General features: G+C 50.1%; 1 protein-coding gene and 1 long non-coding RNA gene across 4 annotated transcripts; one reads left to right on the forward strand and one right to left on the reverse strand.

Moving 5' to 3' along the window:
- Nucleotides 1-15,066: 15,066 nt before the first annotated feature.
- LOC144112452 (uncharacterized) lies at nt 15,067-23,025 on the forward strand. Of its 3 annotated transcripts, XM_077645285.1 has the most exons (6): nt 15,068-15,175; nt 18,415-18,462; nt 18,578-18,606; nt 19,586-19,747; nt 20,315-21,620; nt 22,032-23,025. In XM_077645285.1, exons 2-6 carry the CDS (start codon nt 18,429-18,431, stop codon nt 22,292-22,294), a joined length of 1,794 nt encoding a protein of 597 aa, XP_077501411.1. In that variant the 5' UTR covers nt 15,068-15,175; nt 18,415-18,428; the 3' UTR covers nt 22,295-23,025. The 3 variants fall into 3 exon arrangements, with proteins under 3 accessions (XP_077501409.1, XP_077501411.1, XP_077501410.1); XM_077645283.1 differs by having other exon boundaries at nt 15,067-15,175; nt 20,315-23,025; XM_077645284.1 differs by lacking the exon at nt 15,068-15,175 and adding an exon at nt 15,187-15,331 and having other exon boundaries at nt 20,315-23,025.
- Nucleotides 22,840-24,877, reverse strand: LOC144112453 (uncharacterized). The gene is made up of 2 exons (XR_013310263.1): nt 24,266-24,877; nt 22,840-24,220 (listed from the first exon to the last, which is right to left on the reverse strand). It is a non-coding gene; the product is annotated as an uncharacterized LOC144112453 (long non-coding RNA).
- Nucleotides 24,878-25,445: the final 568 nt, after the last annotated feature.

The following is a 25,445-nucleotide window of genomic DNA, read 5'->3' on the forward strand; positions in this document are numbered from 1 at the left end:
ATGCACGTCATTATAAGGCCTGACATTACAGGAACATTAATGAGCAGAACTCCTCGCGCTTCCATCAGTCGTTTGTGCTCTGCGGTGGCTGCTAACAAATATCGCCTTGCGTTTACATTTGGTCCACATAAATCATATTTTTAGAAATAGAGGCTCGGTGTCTGATAAAACCTGTGCTTTCATGGTCCCTACAAGCTCTCGACTACACAGCATGCAAACTTCCTATTCACAAGCTCTCTCTGTATTGGTCGTACCAGAAAACCCGCGCAATGACGTCTACCGCTTCCTCTGTCTCGCCAGCGTCCAAACATCCGCGTAAGGGGGCCACTAAGATGCACGCTTGCAGCAAAACTTTGGCAAAAACGCCTGAATGTGCCGGGAAACCACTCATAGAGGCGTGTTTCCGCGCCGGTACTTCTAAGACTAGTTCGCGAGGGTGCAGCGCTGAGAGCAGACGTGTACGTAACGCGCAAGTATTTGTTACTTGCAATAAATTACATTTCCTTAATGCAGGGGAACTAGAGCCTACAAATAAACGCCACACAGTAGAGAAGACACGTGCACAAGGCTGACCAACAACTGAGCTCTACTGATGCAAAGACAGGCGCATATTTTGTGGAATGAGGGAGAGGAGGGTAAGAAAAGGGGAAGGCGCACTGAGCGACGACGGGCGATCGGAAGTAGTCGCGTCATAGGGTAAAATCGAAAAAGGGTCACTCTGATGAAACCAAGCAGAAACAAACTAAAAACGAGTCTAAAAAAACAGGGAAGATGAAAACTAGAGAACATTTATAGAAAGTTAAAAGCGCGCTACCACAAGTCACACGTCAGGTGAACGATGGCCTAGGCCTAAAATGATGAAATTGACCCAAGATATTTGAATTCTTTATCGGTAAGCGCGACGGACGGGGTGCTAATGCAAGCCCCCTCGTCATCAGCAATCGCCACTGCCTCCAAGACTTCGCGTGTTAACACATCATTCTTTCTGGCTGGGGAAACAGAGTCCTGCAAGAGGGGACTGCATCCGCCTGGCAGGCAGTGCGTGCAATGCTGATGGAGGTTTCTCCCCGAAACGTTCTTTACCAACCTCGCATGTTCCATCCCGAGTTCGTTAAAGCATCTACCGGTCTGTCCAATATACACCCTTCCACACGGCACAAAAAAACTTGTGGTTGTAGACCACGCCTACCTCGCACGACGTGCACGGTTTTTGATGTCGCGTGTCACATCTTGGCTCAGATTCACCGTTGTTCCCTTTCGCGCACATTGATATAGCTTTCCTAGGTGCGGAAAAGAGAACTGAGAGACCACGCCTTGCGGCGATCTTCCTGACGTTGTGTGCAAGCAAATGTGTGTAAGCAATGACGACTTTTGGACTTTCGACACTCCCTTCCGTGGATGAGCCAGACGTCCGGCCGTTGGGAATGCCTTTTTTACCGGAGCAGCAACTTTTTGCACGCAGTCGATAAAATGTTTAGTGGTTTTATTCTATTTATCTAACTTTTTTTTCAAGTTAACCCTACGACGCGACTACTTCTGATCACCCGCCTCCACAGAGCATACCTTCCGTGTTTGCTGCCCTCCTCTCCCTCAATCCGCTATATATGTGCCTGTTTTTGCATCACTAAAGCTCAGCTCTTAGTCAGCCTTTTGTACGTGTCGTCTTTATCCTGGGGCGTTTATTTGTCGGCTTAAGTTCCCCTGCGTCATGAACCACGAACTAAGCTCAGAGACAAATCCCTCTATTTTTTTTTTCTCGGAATGCACTGATTACTTTTTGCGAGGAGTAACGTTCTCGGTAATCCCTTACTAGTAACCTGTTCCATTTTTTTTTTCAAAACCATGTTGTAACCAGTCGTACAACTATGATCACCTGAACTCGGTGGCAAATACTGGTCTAGCCCCGAATTACCTCGCGTTAGGGCGACAACGGTGGAGCTGCGGAGAAGCCACCCGCTGGCGCGAAGATGTCCCCACGTTCAAGCCCGAGCGGCCTGCATTTTGACTGCCCCCTGTTCCGCGCTTCACAGTTCGCATTTCACCGCGACGGCACCACGGAATGTCATGTCCCAAGCAGCACAGGTCATCGGCCCAATATTTCAACAGGATGGTCCCATCCATGTCCTTTGTAGGGCCAGCTTTGCCAATACAGTTCCAATGTTGGGCCAATCACTTGTGCTGCTTGGGGTTTAGTGATATTGGGCTTTGCTCCCCCAGAGCGCGAACAGCGAAGCGCGGGTCTTTGCGAGGAGGTGGTGGGGGAGGTCTGCGCATGTCAAAGCAACGCGCTCCCTTCCGGCACGAACATGGAGATGCTGTGCAGTGTCGCTACTGATGAGTTCAAAAGTAAACATGCAAAAAATGCCGGAGAAAACTTGGAAAAACAACAGCACAACATGCCAACGTATGTTCTGCAAGAGACTACAGATCAAACAAGCCCCACTAACCCGTTCTGTTTCGTGTATGTTTGTTCTGTGCTAATAAAAGACGAATTGAAAATGACGTAATCATAATCGATTACTTCTATGTAACTCATTGTGGGTGGTACAGGCGAACTAGACGACGGAGGAAAGCAAGAAGGCAACACAGACGACCGCTTCTTGCTTTAGTTCATCGTCTGGTTCGCGCTCTACCAGCCACAATGAGTTATTACCAACTTGCCCAGGTGTTCATCCTTTTTTCTAACTGTTCAGTTACTTTTCATGGGCTGTAATTGACCACTGAAATCAGTTACATTTCAGATGAAGTAATTTTAATCGCTTACTTGTTTTCGGTAACGTGTGCGAGACTGGCTTCATCGTGACAGTGACCCTCAAGCTACCCTCGCACTCATTTATATTATCTATCTATTCGCATCTACGTGCTCAATCTTTGAGCAGGCTTCACGCAGGGAGAGTGTGTGTCACAAGGACAAAAAAAAAATGACGGGCGATTTAGCGTGGCTAGCCCGAATGCGAGACTAGGTGCGCTTGTACTTCGGTTTCGGTGTTGGGATGCATTGCGCACAGATGGGAGACTACGACCTCAAAAGCCCAGCGCGAGAGACTGCAGCAGTTAAGCATGCGGGATGTTCCTCTGCGGCGATGGCGTATAGTGGTCTAACGCAGTGGCCAGCGAAGCTGATGTGTTCCCACCGCCGCAGGTCCGAAACCCACTCGCGACCACGGAGTGTTTTGTTTTAGTTTATTTTATTTCAGGGCAAGTTTAGCCAGCCGGACAAAACGATATCGGTGAGTGGGGATCTTAGTGCTCGCGCGCCAAAAAAAAAAAAGAAAGGGGGAACAAGAACGAAGCCTTAACAGTTTTCCAAGGAAGGTCGAAAATTGTATCGAAAGAAACATGCGAGGGCATAGTGGGTTTGGAAGAAGAGAGAACGCAGAGCAAAGCTAAAGGTATGCGGCTGCGACGCAGAAGAACGTTCGGCACGCCGCGACACTTGGCCCCTGGAGATGTCCGCTGCGAACCTGACGGGCGAACAAATGACCACTGCCGACGGCGAAGGCCGGCCACCTGTTCGGCGCACTGCAGTCACGGCGGATGGCGGCTGCACAGCCGCTGAGTCACTCGAGAGGCGCGGCTGCCTTTGCGGAGAGACCCGAACACCGCCAACGCAGACAGGCGCCCCGCTCTCGGGCGCAGCCGATGCGGCACGGTTAGCAGTGAAGGGGGGAGTCCGTGGAGCGGGCCTCGCTCTTAACTGCTGCCGACGGGGGGCCTACTACGTTGTTTGGAAACAGAGAATGCTGCTGGAGAGCGTCCCCGGTCACCGTGCAACGCATCCTAATTAGCCGGAGGAGTCAGCCGAGCGCGTGGTGTCCGCGGACCGCTTCGGCTCCGCGGGGCGCCCTTTATTTAGGAAAGCCTATATGTCGGATCGGCGCATCGCGGGACGCCAGCGCGCTTACAAAGCTTGCGCGCCGGCAGGCACCCTTTTCTAACGGAACGGCAGCTATCCGACCCCAATCTCGTGGGCTTCGCTTGGGCACCGTGTTTTCGTTTCACTGCGCATTGTTCGTCTTTCCGCGCTGCCACATGCAGCAGATTTTGCGCCTTTGAACTTTGAAAACTACACTTCCGCATGGAATTAAGCTTGATTCAGCCTTCCAAAGCGAATGGCGCCGAGAAGTCGTGCTACTTCTGTTTTCCCTTTTGCTCGAATATGTCCTCTCACCCGTTATGCTTTATAGCGAAAGCTGTATTAGCTTTGTATAAGCCATTCAGTGGGTACAACGGCAGCCGTAACGCGTTGCACATGACGTTACGCTTTTAAGGTTGAAGTGTGCGAGGCAGACACTGCGCCGTTCCTTTCCTCAAAACTAACCGGCGGCTCTTACTCCCTCACGTTTCGCCTCTATCGAACCGGGGTACTCCATCCAGGGGTACCGCGCCGGCCTGAGCCCAATGGTACTATGTTGCCAAATTTTGCCAAATTATCAAACACCATAATTTTCAGGCACCTTCCATAGAGCGAAGGGCTTCCAAAGGCTCGGAGCTTTCCTCTAGGACTCGCGACATACGCGAGCTGTTGATTAAACGAGATTCAAAAAAATGCTGTTTGCCGTTTATTCTGAGTGTCCGTTCACGTAATCTTCGAATTGAGCTTTGCCAACTGCGCGTAAGTATAATTTCACTTAAAATAAGACATTGCGAAAGCGGATACACGGGGAACAACTTATGCGATTTCAGTGCAGAGAACGTCGGCCGGAGTCGGCCATGAAGCTTTCAAAAGACGCAGAATAGCGCCGAGAGCAAAAGGAGAAAGGAAGGAGCGAACGAACGTAGGAAGAAAGAGGAGCCCTAGTGGAGGGCTCTGTCGGAGCCTCGGCCAGGCGCGGCACGTTTCTCTTTCTTCTTTCAATCCTACCTCCCCCCCCCCCCCCCCCCCAGGCGCTGTCTTGCATCTTTTCTTTCCTTCCTGCACTCCTTGCCACGTCTATTAAAAAAAAAAGGCCGCCACCGTCTGGAAGACGAAGTAACAAGCGTTAGCTGTTTGGTTTACTAGATAGAAGAACGCGCCGCTCGTCTCCAGAAAAGGAATGTAATACCCTTTGAAACGGGGTGGATTGCCCCCATGCTCGGTTGGATGGACGGATGGATGGATGGATGGATACGGATACGGCTCCCCTGCTCATCGCAAGCATTGTGACTACGACCTGCCGAGCCAGGCTTCTTGGGTTCTACCAGCGAAAAGGCCTCATTCCAAGTGAGGTCACTGGCCTGTTCGGTCTTTTCAAACCGTCCTTCGGTCATGCCAAAAGAGTATGCAAGATCCTCCGGTCCGAACTATGGAACCAAGTGAGGTTACTTCAAGACCTTCTACGTGCGGCATGCTATGCCCAAAACCAGGAGTGGCTCGCGGGCATCAGACACCGCCAGTTCATGAAGCTCGCAGTCCAGACAACGGAAGTTTGGTGGAAGTGCTCCATCAACCAGGCGATAAGACGCCTGGAAGAATTGAGGAAAGTCAAGATGAAGGCACCGGAACGCCAAGATGTGCTAGTCTTGGGAGGAGCCGAAGTACCGGAAGAGTTTGCGTCCGTCCTAAAGGAGGGGCCGAAATTCAGCGTCCCAGCCATTCTCAAGCCTCACGAATGGCTGTCCCTGAACCGACGACTTGCGAACAGAACGGAGCAAGAAAACCAGGAAAGGTGCCTCCTGGACGGCATCGACACCATCACGAGGTCAGTCTGTAATAGGAGTACTCCAAACCACCGATCCGATCCCACCGCAAGGGTTGTTGCTTTTTTCAAAGCCAATTCGCTCGAGCTTATGGAGGCAGACAAAGAAAGCGGTTTCGTCGTTATTCCGTCAGGCCTTTTCAACGAAAAGGCAGTTGAAGCCGTCACCAAGTCTTTTAAGTCAGTGGAAGTGAAAAGATCTTCAGTGAAGAAAAGTGCCATGTCACTCTGCGAGGAACTTCAACTGCACAGACTAGCCGGCGCCATTGGGAAGGCTGAAGGGAATTGTTTATCGGTTTTTTTCACCGCAAAAACCCACAAGAGCGGCATTCCTTTTCGGACCATATTTAGCGAAAAGGGCACATGGCAAAAGGAAGTCAGCCAGTTCCTGCTCAAGCACCTCAGGACACTGCAAGATGCGGACCCTTATGCCACTAAGAACTCTGATGAAGTGATAGCCTTTGTTCAGTCTGCGAGGAATATTAAGACCGGTTTCTCAATCGATGTTAAGGATCTTTTCTATTCTATACCACACCAGCCCCTGTTCACCGCGGTGCGTGATTGTATAGATAGAAATGGTATCACCGCGTTTCAAAATGCCACTGGTTTGAACGTGGACAACTTTATGTCATTACTAGAGCTTTACATGAATGCCACTTTTATTGAATTTAATGATCGTACCTATCTTCAAAAGCAAGGTATTTGCATAGGCTCTTGCGTAGCGCCGGTTCTTTCTACTATTTTTTTATCGCAAGTTGACCGCTCTTTGAGTGAAACTTTTGACTCAGACCGTATAGCTCATGTCTTCAGATATGTAGATGACTACCTGGTTCTGTTGAAGGAAAGTGAGTTTAGTTTTGACGAGGCCGTAGCTGATGTTTTAGATACGTTTGGTAGGAAAGGCATGGGACTCACCTTTAACCATGAAAAGCCAAGCAGTGATAACCAACTGCAGTTTTTAGATATCACCTTAACATTTAACCCTTCACATGTTTGCTGGCGGTATTGTCCGCGCGCAAAGAAAGATTTGCTACCATTTCTTTCTAATAATTCTAAGACGGTCAAAAGGGCTATCGCTTTACAATGTCTTTCATCGGCACTAACGAAGTCCTGTCACCACGCTGTGTACGCTGGCTTCTTGTCACAGGTCTCAAGGCTGGAAAAGGCAGGCTTCCCTGATTCCCTCAATCTTGCTGTGACGCAGTCCTTGGTCAAAAAATTGAAGGGCAGCAAGCAGAGCAACGCGAAAGACCCAACGAAGTGTTCAAGGCCGGAGGTGGTACCATACGTACACAGAACTTCCCACAACATCAAGAAGGTGGCCAAGAAGTACGGAGTAGAAGTTGTTTTTTCTGCTCCGCAAAAGTTGTCCGGTCTGTGCGCACGCATAAGAAGAAAAGAAAAACGGCAAGAGTGTGGCGTAAAACACCGTAAGCCCCACGTAACCTGCAAAAAAGGAGTTGTGTATGAGTTCCCGCTCACTTGCGGGAAGGTTTACGTTGGGCAAACTGGACGCTGCCTCAACCAGCGCCTTCTGGAGCACAAAAATTCTTTAAAGAAGACAGGCTCCCATCTCCCGGACCATTGCCAAGAATGCACCAAGAAGACTAAGGTCGCCTGTTTTCCCCGATTATCGGACTGTAGAGTATTGTTGAGAAGCCGCGATCAGATTGAACGGGAACTGGTGGAAGCCTATTACATCAGAAAAAAAGGAGATAACTGCATCAGTGATTCGTCTGTAATGCTTCGCCGCTCTGAAACGGTTTTCTTAGATAGATTTCTGTAATCGCCTACCTTTCGATTTCTTTTGGTGTTTTCTGTTACCCACGTGCTTGTGATTCGCACAGTGGCGCTTGGGTAGGCGAAAGTATATTAACGGTCTACGTCAAATAAAGCCTGTTGATAGTAAGCGCTCGTCCCTGTCTACTTCTATGTCCGTGTGTTTTTGTTGCGCCCCTGTGTCCTCCTGAAAAGATATGAACCAGCACGCCCAAATACAAGTACTTCTGAACCCTTTAAGTCGGGCGGTGACTCAATCCACCTAGCCATGACTTATGAAGTTTTACACTTCTCTTGATTTTAGCCACCAATCAGAAAACCTTCGCTTGGTTACTTCTACCCGCTTAAAATCGGCTACGCGTGCACGCACGCCGCCTGGCGGAACGATCGCCGCCTAGCGTCATCTATCAGAGAAATTACAATGCACGTCTACCCATTGTCGAGTTGCACCCCCTCAAGATGCGTCCCAAACGGAATTTGCTCCGTTTGGGAGGGGGGTGGGGGGTTGGGTGGGGGGGTCAAGGCGCTACCGTCCTGGTTGTATGCATGCGCGAGACCGGTCTTATCTGCCGGAAACGCCGCTATTTCCAACCAGCTTTCGTTAAATAATGTGCTGAGTCGGTAAGCTTAGCTCTACTAATTTTTTAGCTATTATATTCTTTTTTTATAAGCTACAGGAGCAGCAACGGTGAAGCAGGTCTGCCACTCCGTGCGCTGGAATCACGCCGCGCTCTTGCATTCTTCGTCAGCTTCTGCACCCTGGGCGCCCGTGACCATTCTGCTTACAGGCAGCCTAGAGAGCTTGTAGCAGCAACAACAAGAAAAAATATAATGTGTTGAGTGAAATGCACGACTGCCGTTTCGTCCAGCTGGAGCCTCAAAAAGCCTCCTCCCCAGATGAATCCTTGCGCGAAAGTGAACTCTCCATTATAATTATATGTTTGCGTTGAATAATTGTTTTTTGGGGGGAAGGAAATGGCACAGTATCTGTCTCATATATCGTTGGACAGCTGAACCGCGCCGTAAGGGAAAGGATAAAGGAGGGAATGAAGGAAGAAAGGAAGGAAGAGGTGCCGTAGTGGAGGGCTCCGGAATAATTTCGACCACCTGGGGATCTTTAACGTGCACTGACATCGCACAGCACACGGGCGCCTTAGCGTTTTTCCTCCATAAAAACGCAGCCGCCGCGGTCGGGTTCGAACCCGGGAACTCCGGATCAGTAGCCGAGCGCCCTAACCACTGAGCCACCGCGGCGGGGTGTTTGCGTTGAACGTTTCTGTTTTTGATTTTTTTTAAAATTCGGTGGACCTTTAGATCATCAGCCCTTATTAACGTTCCTCAATTTCGCGCCGTTGTCGGCGTCGCCGTCCGCAGCGCCACCTGCCTCTGTTGGCAGGTGGCAAAGTCATCGTCACCAGCCCGACTACGCTCACCGCGGAGCAAAGGGCATAGAAAGAAATCTCCCCTGAGGAGACAGAAGGATATAGGAGAAAGAGAAGAAGGAGAGAGAGCGAGCAGCGGCGGGGGACCTAGTGGCTTGGGCCTCCGCCTTGGCTGTGGGAGGTGGTTGGTTCGAAACCCACTGCAGAGTATCACTAAAGTCACGGGTAAGTCCTGATTCACCTCCGGCTGTTTGACCTTGCGAGAGAAAAAAAACGCAACACGGCTGCGAAAAATACTTTGCTTTCAGACCACAGCTAACGTAAACTTTCGCGTTACACAGCCGTAACCGTCCTGCGGTTGGTGTTTTACCCCGATAGCGTTTATGCTGCCTTCCACAGAAAATCTGGCGTCGTCGGCAGCGGCGGCGTTTTGAGCGAGAAAGCAGGTGGCACACCTGTTACCTAGGTCACCTGACCTTGTGGCGTCATCGCATCCTGCCCATCGCGGCAGGTGGGAGTTAAATTAATGATTGGTTGCGAGAGGTTACTCGGGAAGAGTGACCTGGATATCACAAGCACCACCGGTGGCTCTGTTGAAACAGCCACCTGCGTGCAGTGGCGCATCGCTTAACCGCTGCACTACTGCGCCAGTAGTGGCAAGAGGACTCCCCGCGATCTATGAATGTAGAGTTACCAATTCCATATAGCTGAGCATTAACCAATTAAGGCTATTTTGTCATACCGCTACCTCCTTTTTTTTAAATTTCAGAATGCAATTCTCTTTCTTTCTTTAGTTTCTGTTGATAATATTTCTGATAAAAGAAATGTCAGTTTTTACGGGGGACTTATGCAGTACATCCCTGTGCGATCAAAATTATTCAAGCAGATGTTTATACACGTCTGCTTCTTAGCCCGCGCAGTTGATGTACCGGTAATTAACGCTCATATGGCCGCATTTAGAGCAACGGTTGCAGGATGAAATGCTATCGCCATTAGGAAATATAACAGCGTGGAAGTTAAGTCACCGGGCCGCAAAATTTCTAAAAAATTGGCTTTGCATAAAAAAAGGAATAAAAACAAACAAGCACGAGAGAGCAACAGGTGAGCCGCGGGCATGCACACTTGCCACATTTATGCAAATGGAACCGAGACTTTCTATTTAGTTGCTTTCATGTCGGAACCACTTAACTGTGGCAGACGCACCTGTAATTCTTTCTCCCGAAACGTTGCTCACTGCTTCTCTAATTGAAGGAGCGGTGAAAACAGCAAAAGCTTCACAAGACCAGAGTTTCGATCTCCAAAGAAAGGAAAAGTGATTGTATCAGAAATGCAAACAGTTGCCAGAGGATCAATCATCACGTGGTTTGCGTGAGCGCAGCAGCGTTGGAAGTGCCGCTCAATCATCGCTGAAGCAGATGACCGCATTATTTTTTGTTACGCTTCAGCGGGGTTTCGCGCTGACGGCGGCCGTTTGCAAACATATGGTATCTACTACCCTGAAAGCCTGCAGTGAAGAAGTCCCTATCGCTCAGTAACGGTTTGTAAGTAGACGGCCCTACGCTAGCAGACGAATCCTGATAAGGAACCGGAGCTTCCCGGTCTGCACCGCCATGTGCGTGAGGTCACTGAGCAGTGGCCTCAAACGTACTAGCCCGCTACTACTTAATTACTTAAATTAGCTCCTTAATTAACTCTGTCACCGTGCCCTTGGCTTCCGCACTTTATTTTCTCTTTTCCTTTCGTTGTCAATAACCATCAAGCTGTGGTGTACACGCAAGGCTACTGACCTTTTACCGTTAAAACCGAATTTGAAAAAATTAATTCGGTGTAAGTTCACCGGTTTTTCTCGGTCTAAACCGAAAAGTCCAATCCCTAGCTATAAGTAAGATGATTTTATCCGCATTTTTGAGCCCATTATATCAGAAACGATGCTCAATTTACAAACTCTTACGAGTACGGTAGATCATCATATTCACGTATTGAAACAAAGTTGAAAGCAAGTACACGTTCTGACGCCTTCGCAGAGTACTGGCGGAGCACCAGCACTGTTATAATGACAGCCAGGGTGTTCGCGTCCATTATAGTTATCATTTAAGTGCTTCCCGTTCTCTTCTTTCACTGATGCTTGGGTGTGCAAATAAACACCCTGCAAACCGAAGACATAAGCAATCAACGTGCGGGCGAGAATAACTCTTTTTTTTTTTCGGCCACAATTTCCTCGGAGCTTTGCCGCCAATATTTTTTTTTTACTTTTTCACCTCAAGGTTACTGGTCGGGTTATGTTGTGGTTCGGTTTATATTCCGCAGTACATGATGGCCTGCTCTTAGTTGGTTTAATTGTAGAACCCGTTTAAAGACGTTGACTTCGCATGGTCAAACGAAATTATTTTCGCGGCATGTTGCAAAGCGGAAAACTGAAAGCTTGTTCCCTCTTCTCACTTTGTGCGCGAGAAAATACACATGACAACATTTACAGCTCCTTCGCGTTCCTTCGCGCTGCTTTCTCCTAGAGTGCCATAATTCGTGTTCCCTTTCTTTAGCACTGACATCAGATTTTCAGCGAGCCACTGTCGCCATAGGTTTTGAGACGCCCAGAGTGGGCGTGGCCAACTGCCGGAGTGGGCGCGCAGTGCAATCGGTCCGAAGGGCGGTGCGTATAGGCATATAGACGAGCCCAGAGAAGCCTTTCTCAGAATACACGATTGCCCGTCTGACTAGGCGGGCCTGCGCGTCATGCTTTGCACATGGCCATCATCGTAAACAGCGAAGGTGAAGCTATAAAACGTATTTCGATATTGGAAAGAGTCTACTCAGTCAACTTCCTTCTCCGTTAAAAATATTGACAGAAAAAATAAAATAAAAAAAACTGTTTAGTACCGTCCCGACTGCAAGGCTGCTGCCTGCAAACTTGTTCCAACATAAACTGAAATTGTCTTGCATCGCTGTCTAACATTGCGAACATTGTTCAGGGATTTGTGTGAGAGCTTACGAGCACCGTGCCGGCTGTGCATACCGTCTTCTACCACTATCCTTCAACCCCCGCCCGTCAAATTCTGCTCCTATGGAGTTATCAATGTGATCCCTAGAAACAGACACAGGTTGTGACGGGCGGAAGTCGGCAGATAGGTCTCTACATGGTTTTGCGCTGCTTTCAGTGTTCGTGAAACGCTCGCAATCCAAATGTTTTGTCGAGCGCAACGTGTATGGCCGCGTGCCTTTGTCCTGCTGTCACTTGTAGTGCCGCGTCGTTCGGAGCCCTCTGCTTCTCCTTCCTGCTCTCTGGCGCATATCGGTCTTCTGGTTATGCTTCTACGATAATTTATGTATTGCATATGCTTGGCATGGCACGGGAAGAGAAGAAAGAGTAAATTATTGTTATTCGTAAACGCATAAAAAACTATTGCGCTGTCTAAAAATGCCAACCAAGTAGTTTAGTGGTTAATTTCATTGCCGAATCATTCTGAAAAGCTATCAGTTAACGAAGCTGCCACTTTTGTCATTATGCTTGTGGTACCTGACTACAGTTATATTGCGTCGTGCTGGAATACGTTAGCCCTAGCCCGTGTTGACCGTTATCAAGTCGTGTTTGTAAAACATTACGCATACAGTCATAAGCGATTAAAGGAAGATATTATTCTTGGAGGTCCCAGTGCTAGAAGCCGTTAAGGGGAATGCCTAACACAAAATAAAAACGACTCAACATAGTACTAAAGCAAGAACAGCAGCTTCCTGATTGCAGGGGCTGGAAGAGTGCATTAAAGGTTTGAAGCTTTCTGGAATCATTTCTCAGGCGTCTTGGCGGTTAAGTGCGCAGAAAACAGACATTCTGCCTGCTTGCCTGCGACGATGCTGGTTGTATTTATTTCTGCCGAAATGAGCTGAAGATAGTCCGGGGACGATGGCATGGTTTTTCGCCTCTCAAGTAGCAGCCTTTTTGCGCGGGACTGCCCCTCCCCGAAGGGCAGCATATCATATCACGCCGCGGTCTGCGTCGTTAGAAAATTCGAGAGAGCCGGCTGCCGCCACTCTCGAGACCATCTTCCCCTTTTTGAAGTACGCGTTTTTCTTATCGGCGTTGTTTTGTTAGCTTGCCGGGCCCGAGCGAGAGAAAACAAAAGGAGCCCAGGTTCCGAGCGAATCTCGCAAGGAGGGAATATTGCTCTCGTTTCCGCCCTCAGAAGCATTAAAAATGCACAGTGAGTCTGCACACTACGTTCCCGGGTGCAATCGCGTAGCGCGCCGGCCGCCGGAGCAAAACGCCAGCAACCTGTGCAGGCCGGAACTCCTCCGGCGCGGCAGCTTCTGTCTCTCGCGAAATGAAGCGCGCCTCGAAGTAAGAGAGAATTGAGGCCATAACTCTTGCCCGCTTGAGCTACGTGAGTTCCCAGTGTTACGAAGTCACAATATTTTTTTCCTTCTTCGCTAACACTCTCCTAAATTGAGCATTATGTTGAGAGAAAAAAAATATACGGGAAACTAGCAGTATGCATGACTATTTAGCCCTTACACGAGCGTGCAATAGGCATTAGGAGGTAGGATCGTCGCCGCTTATTAAATTGGTGCGCCAGTGCGCTCAAGCTTATTTAAGAGACACGCCTTAAGCTCCGACCGCACAGCAACCAGCATGATGTGCGCGCGCCATTGTGGGGGGCGCATATATTCTCTCCTTCCGCCCAGCTATACGCAGTTGGAGCTGTGGGCGCTTGGTGCAGATTTACGACGCAGGAAGTACGAATCTCTTTCTTTGGTTTTGTTTTTCTAGCCGTTCTGTTGCTTCTTGAGCGACTCATTCGATTTGACGTCTCGCCCGGCTTTAACTTCCGCGCAGAAATTTGTCACTCTGGGACCGACATCGCTACATGACGGCACGTCGCAAGACTCGAAACGGCCACTTTGCCGGTGGCTTATGAGCGACGTATGCCATCATTCATCGTGTTCTTTTTTTTTTCCCCCAAATGGAACGAATGGAAAAGGGTGACAGATAAGACATGGGCTTTCGTTCCAAGCAGTCGGTGCAAGATTGTTCCTGGAACGTTTTCCTAGGCCCCAGCTTTCGTTCCACTGAAAAATATAAAGAAATGATACGGACGTATCATTTGTTTAAGACTTAGGCGCATTAAAAAGAGAAAATGCAGGATTAAAAACAACAATGCGTGTCTTCGTAAGCAACTATACCCTCTTGCTTGCAATGCACCGTCGGTTGCGTAAGAAGCAGTTATCCTTCTCGCGTAAATAAAAGGCCGGTCGAGGTTTACAGGACAGTTTTCAGAAGACCTCACCGCAACTACGAACTTAATCTGCGATAACTTGTACAAAGCACACGCGTAGTCTCGGTCACGGATAGCAACTCGTCATAAGATGAAACTATCACTGGAGGGGCGTGTTGTTGTACTATGGGCACCAACAGAAAATATACCAGCACCTTAACAGGATCTTTCCCAACAGGAACAGGAAGGATCGCGCAGTCCTTTGATTTCAGCACACGAAAATGCAGCCATCCGGCGCCTCATTGCGAACGTGGCTCGGCAGTGTCTCCCCAGGACACGGCAACCATGCATCAAAGCAAACGGCGTTAAACACAACGCCCTAGCCAAATATTTTTGCCTCCCGTTACCGTTCTCGGGCGAGCCAAAATAAACTCCTAACACCTAAGGTAGCTAAGCGCGGCTGGAACCAGGAGCCAAGACTACGCGAGGCGCCGCGGCAGTTTGAGCCCCGCGAGTTTCTCGGAGAGCGACTTGTGCAAGAGTTTCTGCGAGCCGCGATTGACGCGCTCGTCTACGCGGCCGTGCTTGGTCCACGCCGAGATGGACACCTCCTCACTGCTCGCGTGGGGAAACGCGAATCCGCGTGTGTGCCGCAACTGGCGCTGGCATCACTGGTTAAAAAAGCACGCCCATTAAAAGGCGCACTGAGCCAACAGCGTAGTGTTGGACGCGCATTCCAGGAGCCCGCGTACCCGGACCTGGCCACCACCTCACGCGGACGTGCTGGGAGAAGCCCTCCGGAAGCGAGGGTGCGGACAGCGCGCGGCGCCTCCGCCACGGCACGCGTGGGAGCAGCGCGATTGTTCTGCCGGCCGCCGGGACAGGGCGTTGCGCGCGACCCCGGCCTTGAACCGCGATGACGGCGGCGCCGGTGGGTGCTGCTCGCCGTGAGCGTCAGGCAGCGTGAGGAGGAAGGAGGAGGGCGACCACGTCAAAACAAAAGCAACCGGTTTCCAGCGGGGAAGAAGATGCAGCGGATCCCTACTCCTATAAAACGCCTGTCCCCGGGAGCCGGAGCCTCCACTTTTTTCGGCCCCCATCATCCGTACAAGCAACACCCGCGGATCCGGTGAGCTCGACAGCTGGCTTTGCTCTGCCCGGCGTGCTGATTCTTGGCTGCCCCCTCCTGCCGATGGGACTTGTGCCGCGCGGCGTACACCCATTCCCGATCGTTTCCCCATAGCGAGCCCTCACCGTCGGGCCGAGCGGAGCGGTTCGCGAAAAGGTGCTGTGCGCGTGTGTGCTTGTGTATGAGCGCGGCCCATGCCGGTGCGACGATAGTGCGCGCATGCTGCCCCAATGCATCGATAGCGGGATCGACTTCCAGCAGCAGCGGTCGCCGCTTCTGCAATAGAGAAACGCAGGAATTCCCTACGCGAGAGCATATGTCTTCCGTTAAACACACTGAGAGCGTTTGGGCTAGTTTGGAGAAGCGGTCAGGCAGCTGCGTCCTGACTCATGTACAACGAGTCTCGTGTCGCTTTCACGAATTCATAACGCTGCAGTTATTGCTGCCAGTTCACTGACGACGCTTACCATTAGAGCGGTATGCGTGGTACCCGAGTGAGCGAGTGAGTGACTGAGCAGTGAGCGAGCGTCTGCGGAACGCTTGCTCACTGGCCGCACTCTGTAAAGCCGTCACCTTCGAGACCTGAGGGCAGGACGAACAAGCGTTTGCTTTTATTCTTCGTTTAGTGAGGGGAGAGCTAGTTGGTGCTTCTCGCAGTTGCCGAATTTACACTTTGACAGACCCCATAACAGGTTAAACCACAGTAGGGGCACCAAAAGCGCAGTTGTATTATCTTGTACTCCTGTCGAGATACCGATAAAATGTAATGGTGAAGACTAGACGTCTTCAAGTTTAGCAACCTCAACGCATGCGTCCTAAAGGTCTTCCTTTTATTACGGCTATTAACTACGTGCCGCAACTGGAATATATTTTTTATTATAGTAATAGTGTAATCAGGAATGCGTTACTTCCCTGAGTACACATATTCTTATCACCTGTTGTCATGAGTTAACCTCAGTGGTACAATGGTTTATTATTTATTTATTTATTTATTTTTCTGTGAAGAGCTCAGGCCTTCCTGGTTGCGGTCTACGTACTTCGCTGCGGCTTTCCCAGAGCATGCAGTCTCGGGCGCATAGCGGAATTAAGCTAGAATTTAGAGCCACGCATAACGTGGGCAGAATAAGTGCACAGAGAGTAGGGAGCAAAGTGAAGGACTGCGCAGCTTCCTCGCTCCTTTTGATTCTTTTGGCAGTGATCCGAGCCGACCCTGTCATAAAATGCATGGAAAGCGGGTTCTGGCGCAAGCGAGCCGCTGCTGGGCGAGAGAGACAAGAGAAAAAAATATGCAATTAGAGAGCTCGTTTTGCTACTATAGTCCAATTTTTGTCAGAAATCCAATAAGCACAGCCGTATTTCTTCACCAACAGTTATGATGAAATATTCTGGCAGCCGTTTTTACCGAAGTGTTTTTACTCCAAAATGCGCGTCTCGTTCCGTTACGGCTAACTATTTTTCACTGAAGTCTGAGCTTTCTTCCCGGGCGGACTGAGTGGAGGAAGCTCATGGGATTGATAAGTTCCGCTTTGCCTTAATAACATCGTCTATATGAGTGTCCTTGTGGCCGTTAAAAGGAAAGTCAGAGCCTTTATTTACGCTTTCAGTGACCTTCACTCTTCTCCATTGAAGCGAAAACAATATTTTAGAACCTTCATTGTACTACTACGCTCGTATGGCCTGCAGCAAACGATGTGCGGCCGAAGCTAATTCACGAAGCAGTGCGAGCGAGCCCTAAGGCACTGAAACTGTTAAATTGTTGTTTAAATTGTTGTGTTGCTCAAATAATTGTGATGCTTGAATTCTGGTGCATTCAGTTGCCATTTCAGCTAGTGGGGTACAGTACAGTGCTTCCGCACGTTTTGTGCTGTGTACCAGGGCGCATTCACATGCTGCAAGGCGCAAACGTGCACCTACTGCCTAAACCAACATGTTTTCAGCGGCTTTGCAAGTGACGCTTCTGGGCTTAGGAATGCAGCGTGAGGAAAGGAAGCAGATAGCATCAAGATATTTCAACGAGCTTCTGCTTACATTATTCGGCTTCATGCAAGGCAGCGTGCCAAAATGGAATGTAGACGCTAACGTCAAAGAGCCTCGCGTCTTACTTTTGAAGCTTTTGCTACCCGTTGGGAAGAGATAGCATCATCTTCGTTTGGGCGCTTGGCAGTACTTCCTTTTCAAGTGCTGTGCTAATGGCGTTCTATGAGGAGGGAAACTATAATAAGAATTTAATGAGCGGCTATAGTATTGAAAGAAGTTCCATTACCCGTAATGCAAGTCAGTTCAGTGTGCATTGAAACAGCTCGAGCCTTTTTAAGAGTGCAAAGTTTCGAAATGCAGATTCAATCTGCGCGTCTTCGTGCATACAAAAGGAGCAAGCGCGTTTTACGTTTACTCTTTTCTAGCTAAATTGGAGGCAGTTGTTTAAACAGTAGGCAGCTTTTCAAGAAACTTGAAAGGATAAAGTATTCGCGATCCCTTTCGCAGAAACTTTCCTTAGCGTCTAACTATAACGTGCGCTTTAGTAGGAATGCGTGCGCTTGTGCTTGAACTGATGCGCGATAGCTCGTTCCGCACGAGTGCTCTCGGAGTCTCCCTCTTTTGGAATGGCTCTTGCCAACTACACTCGGTCTACGATGAGAGGCCTCTCGAGTTGGGCATCTCACTACTTCTGTGATGGCTCTCTAGAAGCATTGCCCAATGATTGAGGGGCGCACAGCCTCGGCGATACCTGCTTGAGGAAGCCTCGCGCAAGACCTTGGCGACACATGCCGCCCGATCAGGAACTAATAGTCGGTCGGGGCGAGCCGCGCTGCATTCACGTGGGGATCCCGCGAATACCGGACCTCTTCAGCGGCGGAAACGTTCAAATGCCTTCTTGTGCAAATCGCATTGCGGCAAGACACTTTGCCGGGATCATCAAAGCACGTCGATTTGCTCTTCGAGAAAGCGCGCAGGAGGCATCTGCGGCACGCGAGCATGCGGAAAACTGTGGCGGTCCTTCCCCGGCGGAAGCTATGCTGCGCGTTCCCCGTAGAGGGCGAGACCGTCAAAACAAGTCGTAAAGCCTCGAGGAAGCTCCTTATGTAAGGTCCGCGTAACGTACAAGGTTGGCCGCGCAAAGTGAATGACAGGCAGCGCGGCGGGCCTTTTCCTGTCCCCTTCGAACGCGTGTGGTGCTGCACGCTGAAGGCGCGCCAAATGGAGCCGGCGAATCATTTATACGCTCGCTTTTGTTTCAGATTGGCCATCAAAAATGAAGATTACCGGGGGGCTTCTGCTCCTTCTGGGTAAGTGCTTATGAAACGCGCGGCAAGGACTCCCTCCTTCGCCTGCCGGCCTTGGTTTTGGGACCCGCAAGTGATGCGTCGCCTTCTTCTTTCCTCCTTCCTTCCCCTCTCGCAGCCCTCGCATCACCTCTGCACTGTAAACGGGTAAGTGCTAAACCCGAGACGAACGTTCGCCTCTAACGTAGAGGAACAGGTGGACGGGCTTACCATCTCTCTGGAGGGACAGTACAGGAAAATTGTGCGTGCACAGAAGAGCAGCAGCTGTTCGGGCGTAGCGCTTTGTTTATACTGTTTCTTCAAATTTCTCTCGCAAAAACCACACGCACCCCTCTCAAGTTTCCTTTACCAACAAGACAAAAGCGTTGGCGCGGAATCAATTGCGGAAAACGGATGGTTTAGTTTGTTTAACAAAGTTGAAGGAAGTTGAAGGAAGGGCATCTGCGTTGGCTAACACAAGTGACTCACAGCGCCGCTACATTTTGACCTGAAGCGGTGGCTAGGCGACTTTGGCGTTCGGCTGCTGATCTTATGGTCGTGGGTTCAATCCCGGTCGTGGCGGCCGTACTCGATGGAGGCGAAATACAAAAACGCTCGTCTGCGTACGTTAAAGAATCCAAGGTGGTCGAAATTAATCGGGAGCCCTCCACTACGGCGTCCCTAGTAGCCCATGCGTCGCTTCGGGAAATTAAACCCCCAATTTACATTTTTTTTAAATTCCATATTGGTTAAAGAAGGGGAGTTGCTGGTTTTTCCAGGCATACTTTAAGCTAGCCTATAATCTTACGTATGTGAGCTCGAACAGGCTTTGTCTGGGGAATTGGATGCCAGGAGGGCTGCACGATATTATATGCTCGCGAGTGTCCTGTTCGACAAAGTGGCGAGAACAGGCAGCATTGCACACTGTGCTTTAACATGTCCAACGCTGCTCAAACGAGGGCATTTAGGAAGCACTTCGATGGTGCAGGTACCGACAGTTATGCCTTTTAACTTCTGGTACTGGCTTCTGGGACCATATCGTATGCATAGCGATCGCATGGGCATAATGCCGAATGAACTAATTCTTTTACAGAATTTTGGTGAAAAACGCGTTTGAATTCTCCGTTTGAATTCTCCGTCGATGCAGACAAAACGATGGGACGAAAGCAAGGGGCAGAACCAAGAAGGTTGGGTTCGAGGTACAGCTGGTGTCGACTACCCAGACTACAAGGAAATCCCCCGCACAAGTTTTCGCTGCAGCCAGCAGCCGTACGAAGGCATGTACGCTGACTTGGAGACACAGTGTCAGGTGAGGCTATTCAGTAGAATCTGCATGTATAACGCCGTCCAGACAAGCCGAGAACAAAAAGAGGATAGTTGGCCGAAAAGCCCTTTACTTTCAAATACTTAACTTTCTTAAAGAGCAAGCGCATTTATTTTCAAGGTTGGGGATTCTTTGCTTTGAACGCTTACTTTTATTTAAGTAGCACCAGAAAATATTGTACAGAATTTTCTGGAACCTTAGCTCACAATGACGTCCTAAAGCTTCCAACTGCTCCATGACTCATAATCACAAATGCACGTTAATAACACCACGTCACACTTTCCAATGTTAGCCGAAAGTATTTGCTGTTTTTTAAAAGTTGCACCAATAAAATAACTCTGATGTTTTTGTTACTGGCGCAAGCGCCGCCAGACCGAGGTTCAAGCTAAAAGATCGACGAAGCGGACGATAAAGAAACAAAAACAACCTACAAAAATTATGTATTTTTTATACTGATTACAAATACTATCACCTTTAGCGTTAAGTGAGAACATTTTGGTGCTAGCCTCTTTTCTACCTTTAAGAAGCATGCGCCTTGTGCTGCTTTTCCAGGTTTACCACGTGTGTCACAACGGCCGTAAAGAGAGCTTCAAATGCGGGCCGGGAACCATCTTCAACCAGCAGATCCGCGCTTGTGACTACTGGTACAGCTTCGAGTGCGACGAAGCCCCCAACTGGTACTACCTGAACGCCGAGGTGAACGTTGAGAGTCCGCAACCGCTGCAGCCTCTGCCTGGAGGCACTGGAGGTGCCGGCGGCGTTGGCGGCGGAGGCCGTCCAGGGCCTGCCTACCTGCCCGGTGGCACTGGAGGAGCGGCGGGTGGCGGAGGCGCACCCGGCGCCGGTGGCAGACCCGGTGCCGGCGGCGCGCCCGGAGCCGGCGGCGCTCCAGGTGCCGGCGGCTACCCTGGCTCAGGAGGTGCGGGCGGCTATCCAGGACGTCCTGGCTCCCCAGGATCAGGCGGTTACCCCGGAGGTTCCGGGTCCCCAGGTTCCGGAAGATACCCCGGTTCTGGTGGAGCTCCCGGCTCTGGAGGAGCCCCCGGTTCTGGAGGCTACCCTGGTGGGGCCGGAGGCTACCCTAGCGGAGGAGCCGGCAGACCCGGTGGGGCCGGTTACCCCGGCTCTGGTGCTGGAGGTCCTGGTGCTGGCGGATACCCCGGATCTGGCGCCGGTAGACCCGGCGCAGGCGGTTATCCCGGAGCTGGAGGATATGGGCCCGGCGCAGGATCTAGGCCAGGCGCTGGTGGGCAATACCGCAAACCCAGCGATGGGCCCGGCGGCCCTAGCTCCGGCGGCTATGGCGGCTCAGGTGGCCCTGGAGGTCCCGGTGGATATGGTGGTGCAGGTGGTCCCGCAGGACCCGGAGGACCAGGAGGCTCTGGTGGTTATGGTCCTAGCGGTCCTGGAGGACCCGGAGGTCCAGGAGGGCCCGGTTGCTGTGGTGGTCCTAGTGGTCCCGGAGGGCCCGGTGGACCCGGAGGTCCTGGTGGGCCCAAAGGGCCAGGAGGCCCCGGTGGACCCGGAGGACCTGGAGGACCCGGCGGACCCGGAGGCCCAGGGGCTGCAGGAGGTCCCGGTGGTTATCCTGGTTCAGGAGGTTACGGTGCACCAGGATCGGGAGGTGCGGGAGCCGCGCCTGGTGGTCCAGGGCCTTACATAGCAAGTGGTGGTCCAGGATCTGGGTCTTATCCGGGGGCTGGAGGTGTAAGGCCGGGCGGTGGATCGCGTCCTTCCGCTGGAGGCTACGGCGTCGGTCCGTCAGGACCTGGCCCAGCGCCGTCTACGTATCCGGGGTCATCTGGAGCCGGCGGTTATCCCGGCGGTGCAGGCGCCGGTCCAGGCGCATCCGGGCCCGGTAGCTATTCCTCCACCTACAGTGCACGCTCTTCATACTCCTCCTCCAGCTCGTACAGCAGCTATACCGATTCGGGCAGTGGTAGTAACTATCCTGGCTCTGTCGGTCCGGGTGTGTACCCCATAGCTGGAACAGGAGGCGCCGGGGCGCCGGGATCAGGCGGCGACGTCTACGGCAGTTATCCCAAGTCAGCGGGCTCTCATTTCCCCAAAAAGGGCTCCCACGAGTTCGAGTCGCCGTCTTCGCCTGGTCCCGGCTCTGCCGGCTTTCCCAAACCGGGCGCCGGTGCCAGGCGGCCGGGTGGTGGTGGTGTAGGTGGTGGTGGTGCTGGTGGTGGCGGAGCTTATGGTGAACCCCTGTCTTATCCGGGGTCAGGCGGCTATGACACGGCGCCTTTGTCGCCGATTCAAGGTGCACAACCCGGAGGAGGTGCAGCGTGGCAGGGACCCGAGTACCCAAGCCCCAACGCTGGCGGCGGCGGCAGCGGCGGCGGAGGTGGCTACTACACTGATGCTAGCGGGGGCTACTCGGATGGTTCCGGGTACCCTGGACAGGATGCGGCTGGCCAGCAGCCCGGCGCGACACCCCAGAGGCCCCGAGGTGGAGGCCGGGGCCGACGGCCTCAGGGCGGTTATGGAGGGCCGATGATGATGGGCGGTGCCGGTGGTGACTGAGAGCTGTGCAGCTGCCGTCTAATTGTCAGGTGACCGCTATGAGGTTACTTTTCCTAGACCTCGATACCACCGGAAACTATCAGCAAGGCTGCGACGCCGAAAAGAGAGATTTTTTTCAGTATTTTTAGTCAGGACAGTATTTCCGCTAGAAGACAACACAAGATCTCCAGCCTTGATTCTGCAATGCTTGGTTTAATACTATAGAAAAAGAATTAGGCCTGCCCTGTCTGAGTTCGGCTGTTAATGTAGTCATAAACGCGCTTAGCTGCCAATAAGCAGTGTACTTTCGAAGGAAAAGCAAAGAAAACGCATCCTGCTTTCCAGAGCCGGTTTGGTTCGGCTGCACGCCGAAGGAAAGTGTTCTTTCTGTTGTTACTGTCGATATTAGCTGTTCATTGTTGCCGTTTTCGTTAGCGCATTTTCTCCTCAGTTGTTGTCATTGTGGTTACCATATATGTCATTTGAAGTTCTCATTGTTTTACTTTGTTAACGACGTTGCTCTGTAGCCATGCTTAGCGTCGTTAAGTGTTCGTTATAGAGATAGGTTTGAACAAAAATCACATTTGATGGCGCGACAGTGCGAGCTTCGCATGTAAAACGAATCGCCTGGAGCATAGCTTTACTGGTCTCTCTAGGAATACATCAGCGCATGTTGGGCTGTAAACAACTTTACAAGCAAATAATGTGGTTATTTGTTGAATTTGAACGTAATAAAGATGTTAATGAGACGATCGCTGTTTCTTTACTGGTGTTTGTTTTTGAAATTAACCACAATATTCTTGCGCGAAAATAATGGCACAGCGAACGCAAGTGGCACAGCTCTGGGGATAACACTTTATACTTTCGGCAGCGTAGTGTGCAAGCTAAAATAAACGAACAGCAGAGAACACCAAGAACAGCAAACGGGAAAAATCAAGCGGAAGTACAAAACTTTGGCTGTCGATCCTAGTTTCTCAGCCAGGGCAGGGACACTTTATTTATTGTTTTTTTATGTCTCACAATAATTTTTGTCGATCCTAGTCTCGTTGTATGGCCACATCACAAAGACATACATGCAAGCACACTCTGCGCGAACAACCAACCGGTTGGTAAAAACATGCGCCAACCAGCCAAGCAGAGCACGTTATTGAATAAAAAAGGCTCTCCGCCGAGCTTCCGAAAGATGTGCACATACGTAACCCAGTTTTTCAACCCCATTATTCAACTCTGAAGACAAAAAACAACGCTTCTTTCAACAAAGGCCGGAAGAAATTAGCCTTCAGGGAAATAAAGACTGCGGAAGAAATTCAGCAACATTTGGGTGGTTATAAGCAGTTCAGTAATTGGGGGTAGGCAAAATATCTTCTTGGGGCAGGTCCAATATGACGGCTCCCTGGAAGCTGTGGTGAAACTTTGTTCGTAAATAAACTGTTTGCGTATTAGCGCGAGTGCGACATTTCCAGCGCAAGCCTTTTCTTGCGTGCACTTTCGTGGTAATGAAAAACCAGTCGAAGTAGAATTTTCTTTACATAATAAATTACGCTGACAGGAAAATGTGCTGGATCTACAATGTAGCTACTTCTTAAGTTATTTGACCCACTATGCACAATGACAGCATATTGCAATGAAGCGAAAAAGCTTCAAGCAGCCATAACTAAAGCCCCTCAAGATCAAGAACGAAAAAAAAAATTTTTTGAAGCTGTGAGCTTTGAACAAGTAACCATGACTGCAAGCGTAAAAGCAAGAAGTGACCTGAGAAGCAGATGCGATTGAACCAGTGTTCTACAGAACTCCGGGAATGGGCAAATGTTATATTGGGTAGAAACAAAGAGCTAAGGATATTATGGTCCCTGTCCGTGCCGCTAGGCATAACGAGAGTGGGAACAGATTCAAATACTCTGCGGCTGGCGCGCGTGCTTTCAGCAGGCTGTGTCATGGGGGCGGCACCTGATACTCGCGTGCTTTCAGCAGGCTGTGTCATGGGGGCGGCACCTGATACTAGCAACTGCCAAGACAAGCCTAGGTATGCGCATTTTATAATTTATGACCACTAATTATTTAATCAGTTGCAGAGAATGCTCCAGTACGCTTTCCTTTTTTCTCTCCTTAAAGTTTGGTTTCGCGTTAGGCACGCTAAAAGAGGACATGGTAAAAGCAAGTCTGGTATAATCCAGCGGTTAGGGAGATGTGACGTCCAGTGCATGTAAGTAACCAATGAGTCAGTCCCATCCGAACTGCAAATGTCCGAAGAAGTCAAGAAGCGTAAACTAGAGCCGTCACCATGCTGGCGAATAAGCGCTGTCTCATCTTCAGTCTAGACATTCTAGTTTGTGCAAACAAGGTGACGCAGGTTCTCGAAGATCGAGTCAAGCGTAGTAGAGCCCGTGTAAACAGAGCAACGTCAGCTGCCAGTCGCCTTCGAGAGGACATTTCCCGAGTCTGAGCGCCTGTGCCACTTCTTCGCGAGGCTGGAAGGTCGTTTACTCACCGAGTAAACGCGTCAACTACGCACTTCCCTCGGAAATGCCTGCACGGAAAATGACGAATGGCTGCAAAGGAAAACCTTATTGAGGAAAGTATGTCACTGTAACGATTAAAATGTTTCCTCAGCACTTAATTTCATGTGTCGATTCTGGTGGGAACTGAAATAAAATTTACAAGTGTTTTGCCAAGCACATAGATTAGAATGCTCGAAAGGACAAAACTGACGGAACTCATGACGCGCCGCGCCATTTTGCAACAGTGCGAAAATTTCTAGTTAGAATATTCATGTCAATTTTAAATACAAAAAAGCTTGTTACTGCAATGCAACTAAGATATGCGTAAAGTTGTGTGAAATAACAAGGAACTTTTTTAATAAGGTAAAAATTTACGAGTAACAGTAAAAACATGCGCAATATACAATCCAGGTATTTTTTATGCTAACCCTGAATTCAATATTACTAATTCGCCCTTTATTACTGACAACCGTCTCCAGTTAACAGCACTACCAGTCGTTGCTCCTGAAAAGTTTGCTTCACCGCTCAAATATGTAGACTGCAGGCAAGCCCATTTTTACTTTTTCTGTGATTGGAAAGCTGAAGAAAAAAAAAAGAAAAATATGACTTTATGATACGCTGTTGTTGTACTCCTGTACCCTTGGTTAAGAAGTGACAAAAAGCAGTTGTTTGGA

This window comes from Amblyomma americanum, unplaced genomic scaffold, assembly GCF_052857255.1.
Source record: "Amblyomma americanum isolate KBUSLIRL-KWMA unplaced genomic scaffold, ASM5285725v1 scaffold_143, whole genome shotgun sequence".
NCBI lineage: Eukaryota > Metazoa > Arthropoda > Arachnida > Ixodida > Ixodidae > Amblyomma > Amblyomma americanum.

Bases quoted from the DNA above. Each gene is read 5' to 3' on its own strand.
- LOC144112452 (XM_077645283.1), top strand. From the start codon at position 18,429: ATGAAGATTACCGGGGGGCTTCTGCTCCTTCTGG. The intron at 18,463-18,577 runs GTAAGTGCTTAT...CCCCTCTCGCAG, and splicing joins GGGGCTTCTGCTCCTTCTGG to CCCTCGCATCACCTCTGCAC. The intron at 18,607-19,585 runs GTAAGTGCTAAA...CCGTCGATGCAG, and splicing joins CACCTCTGCACTGTAAACGG to ACAAAACGATGGGACGAAAG.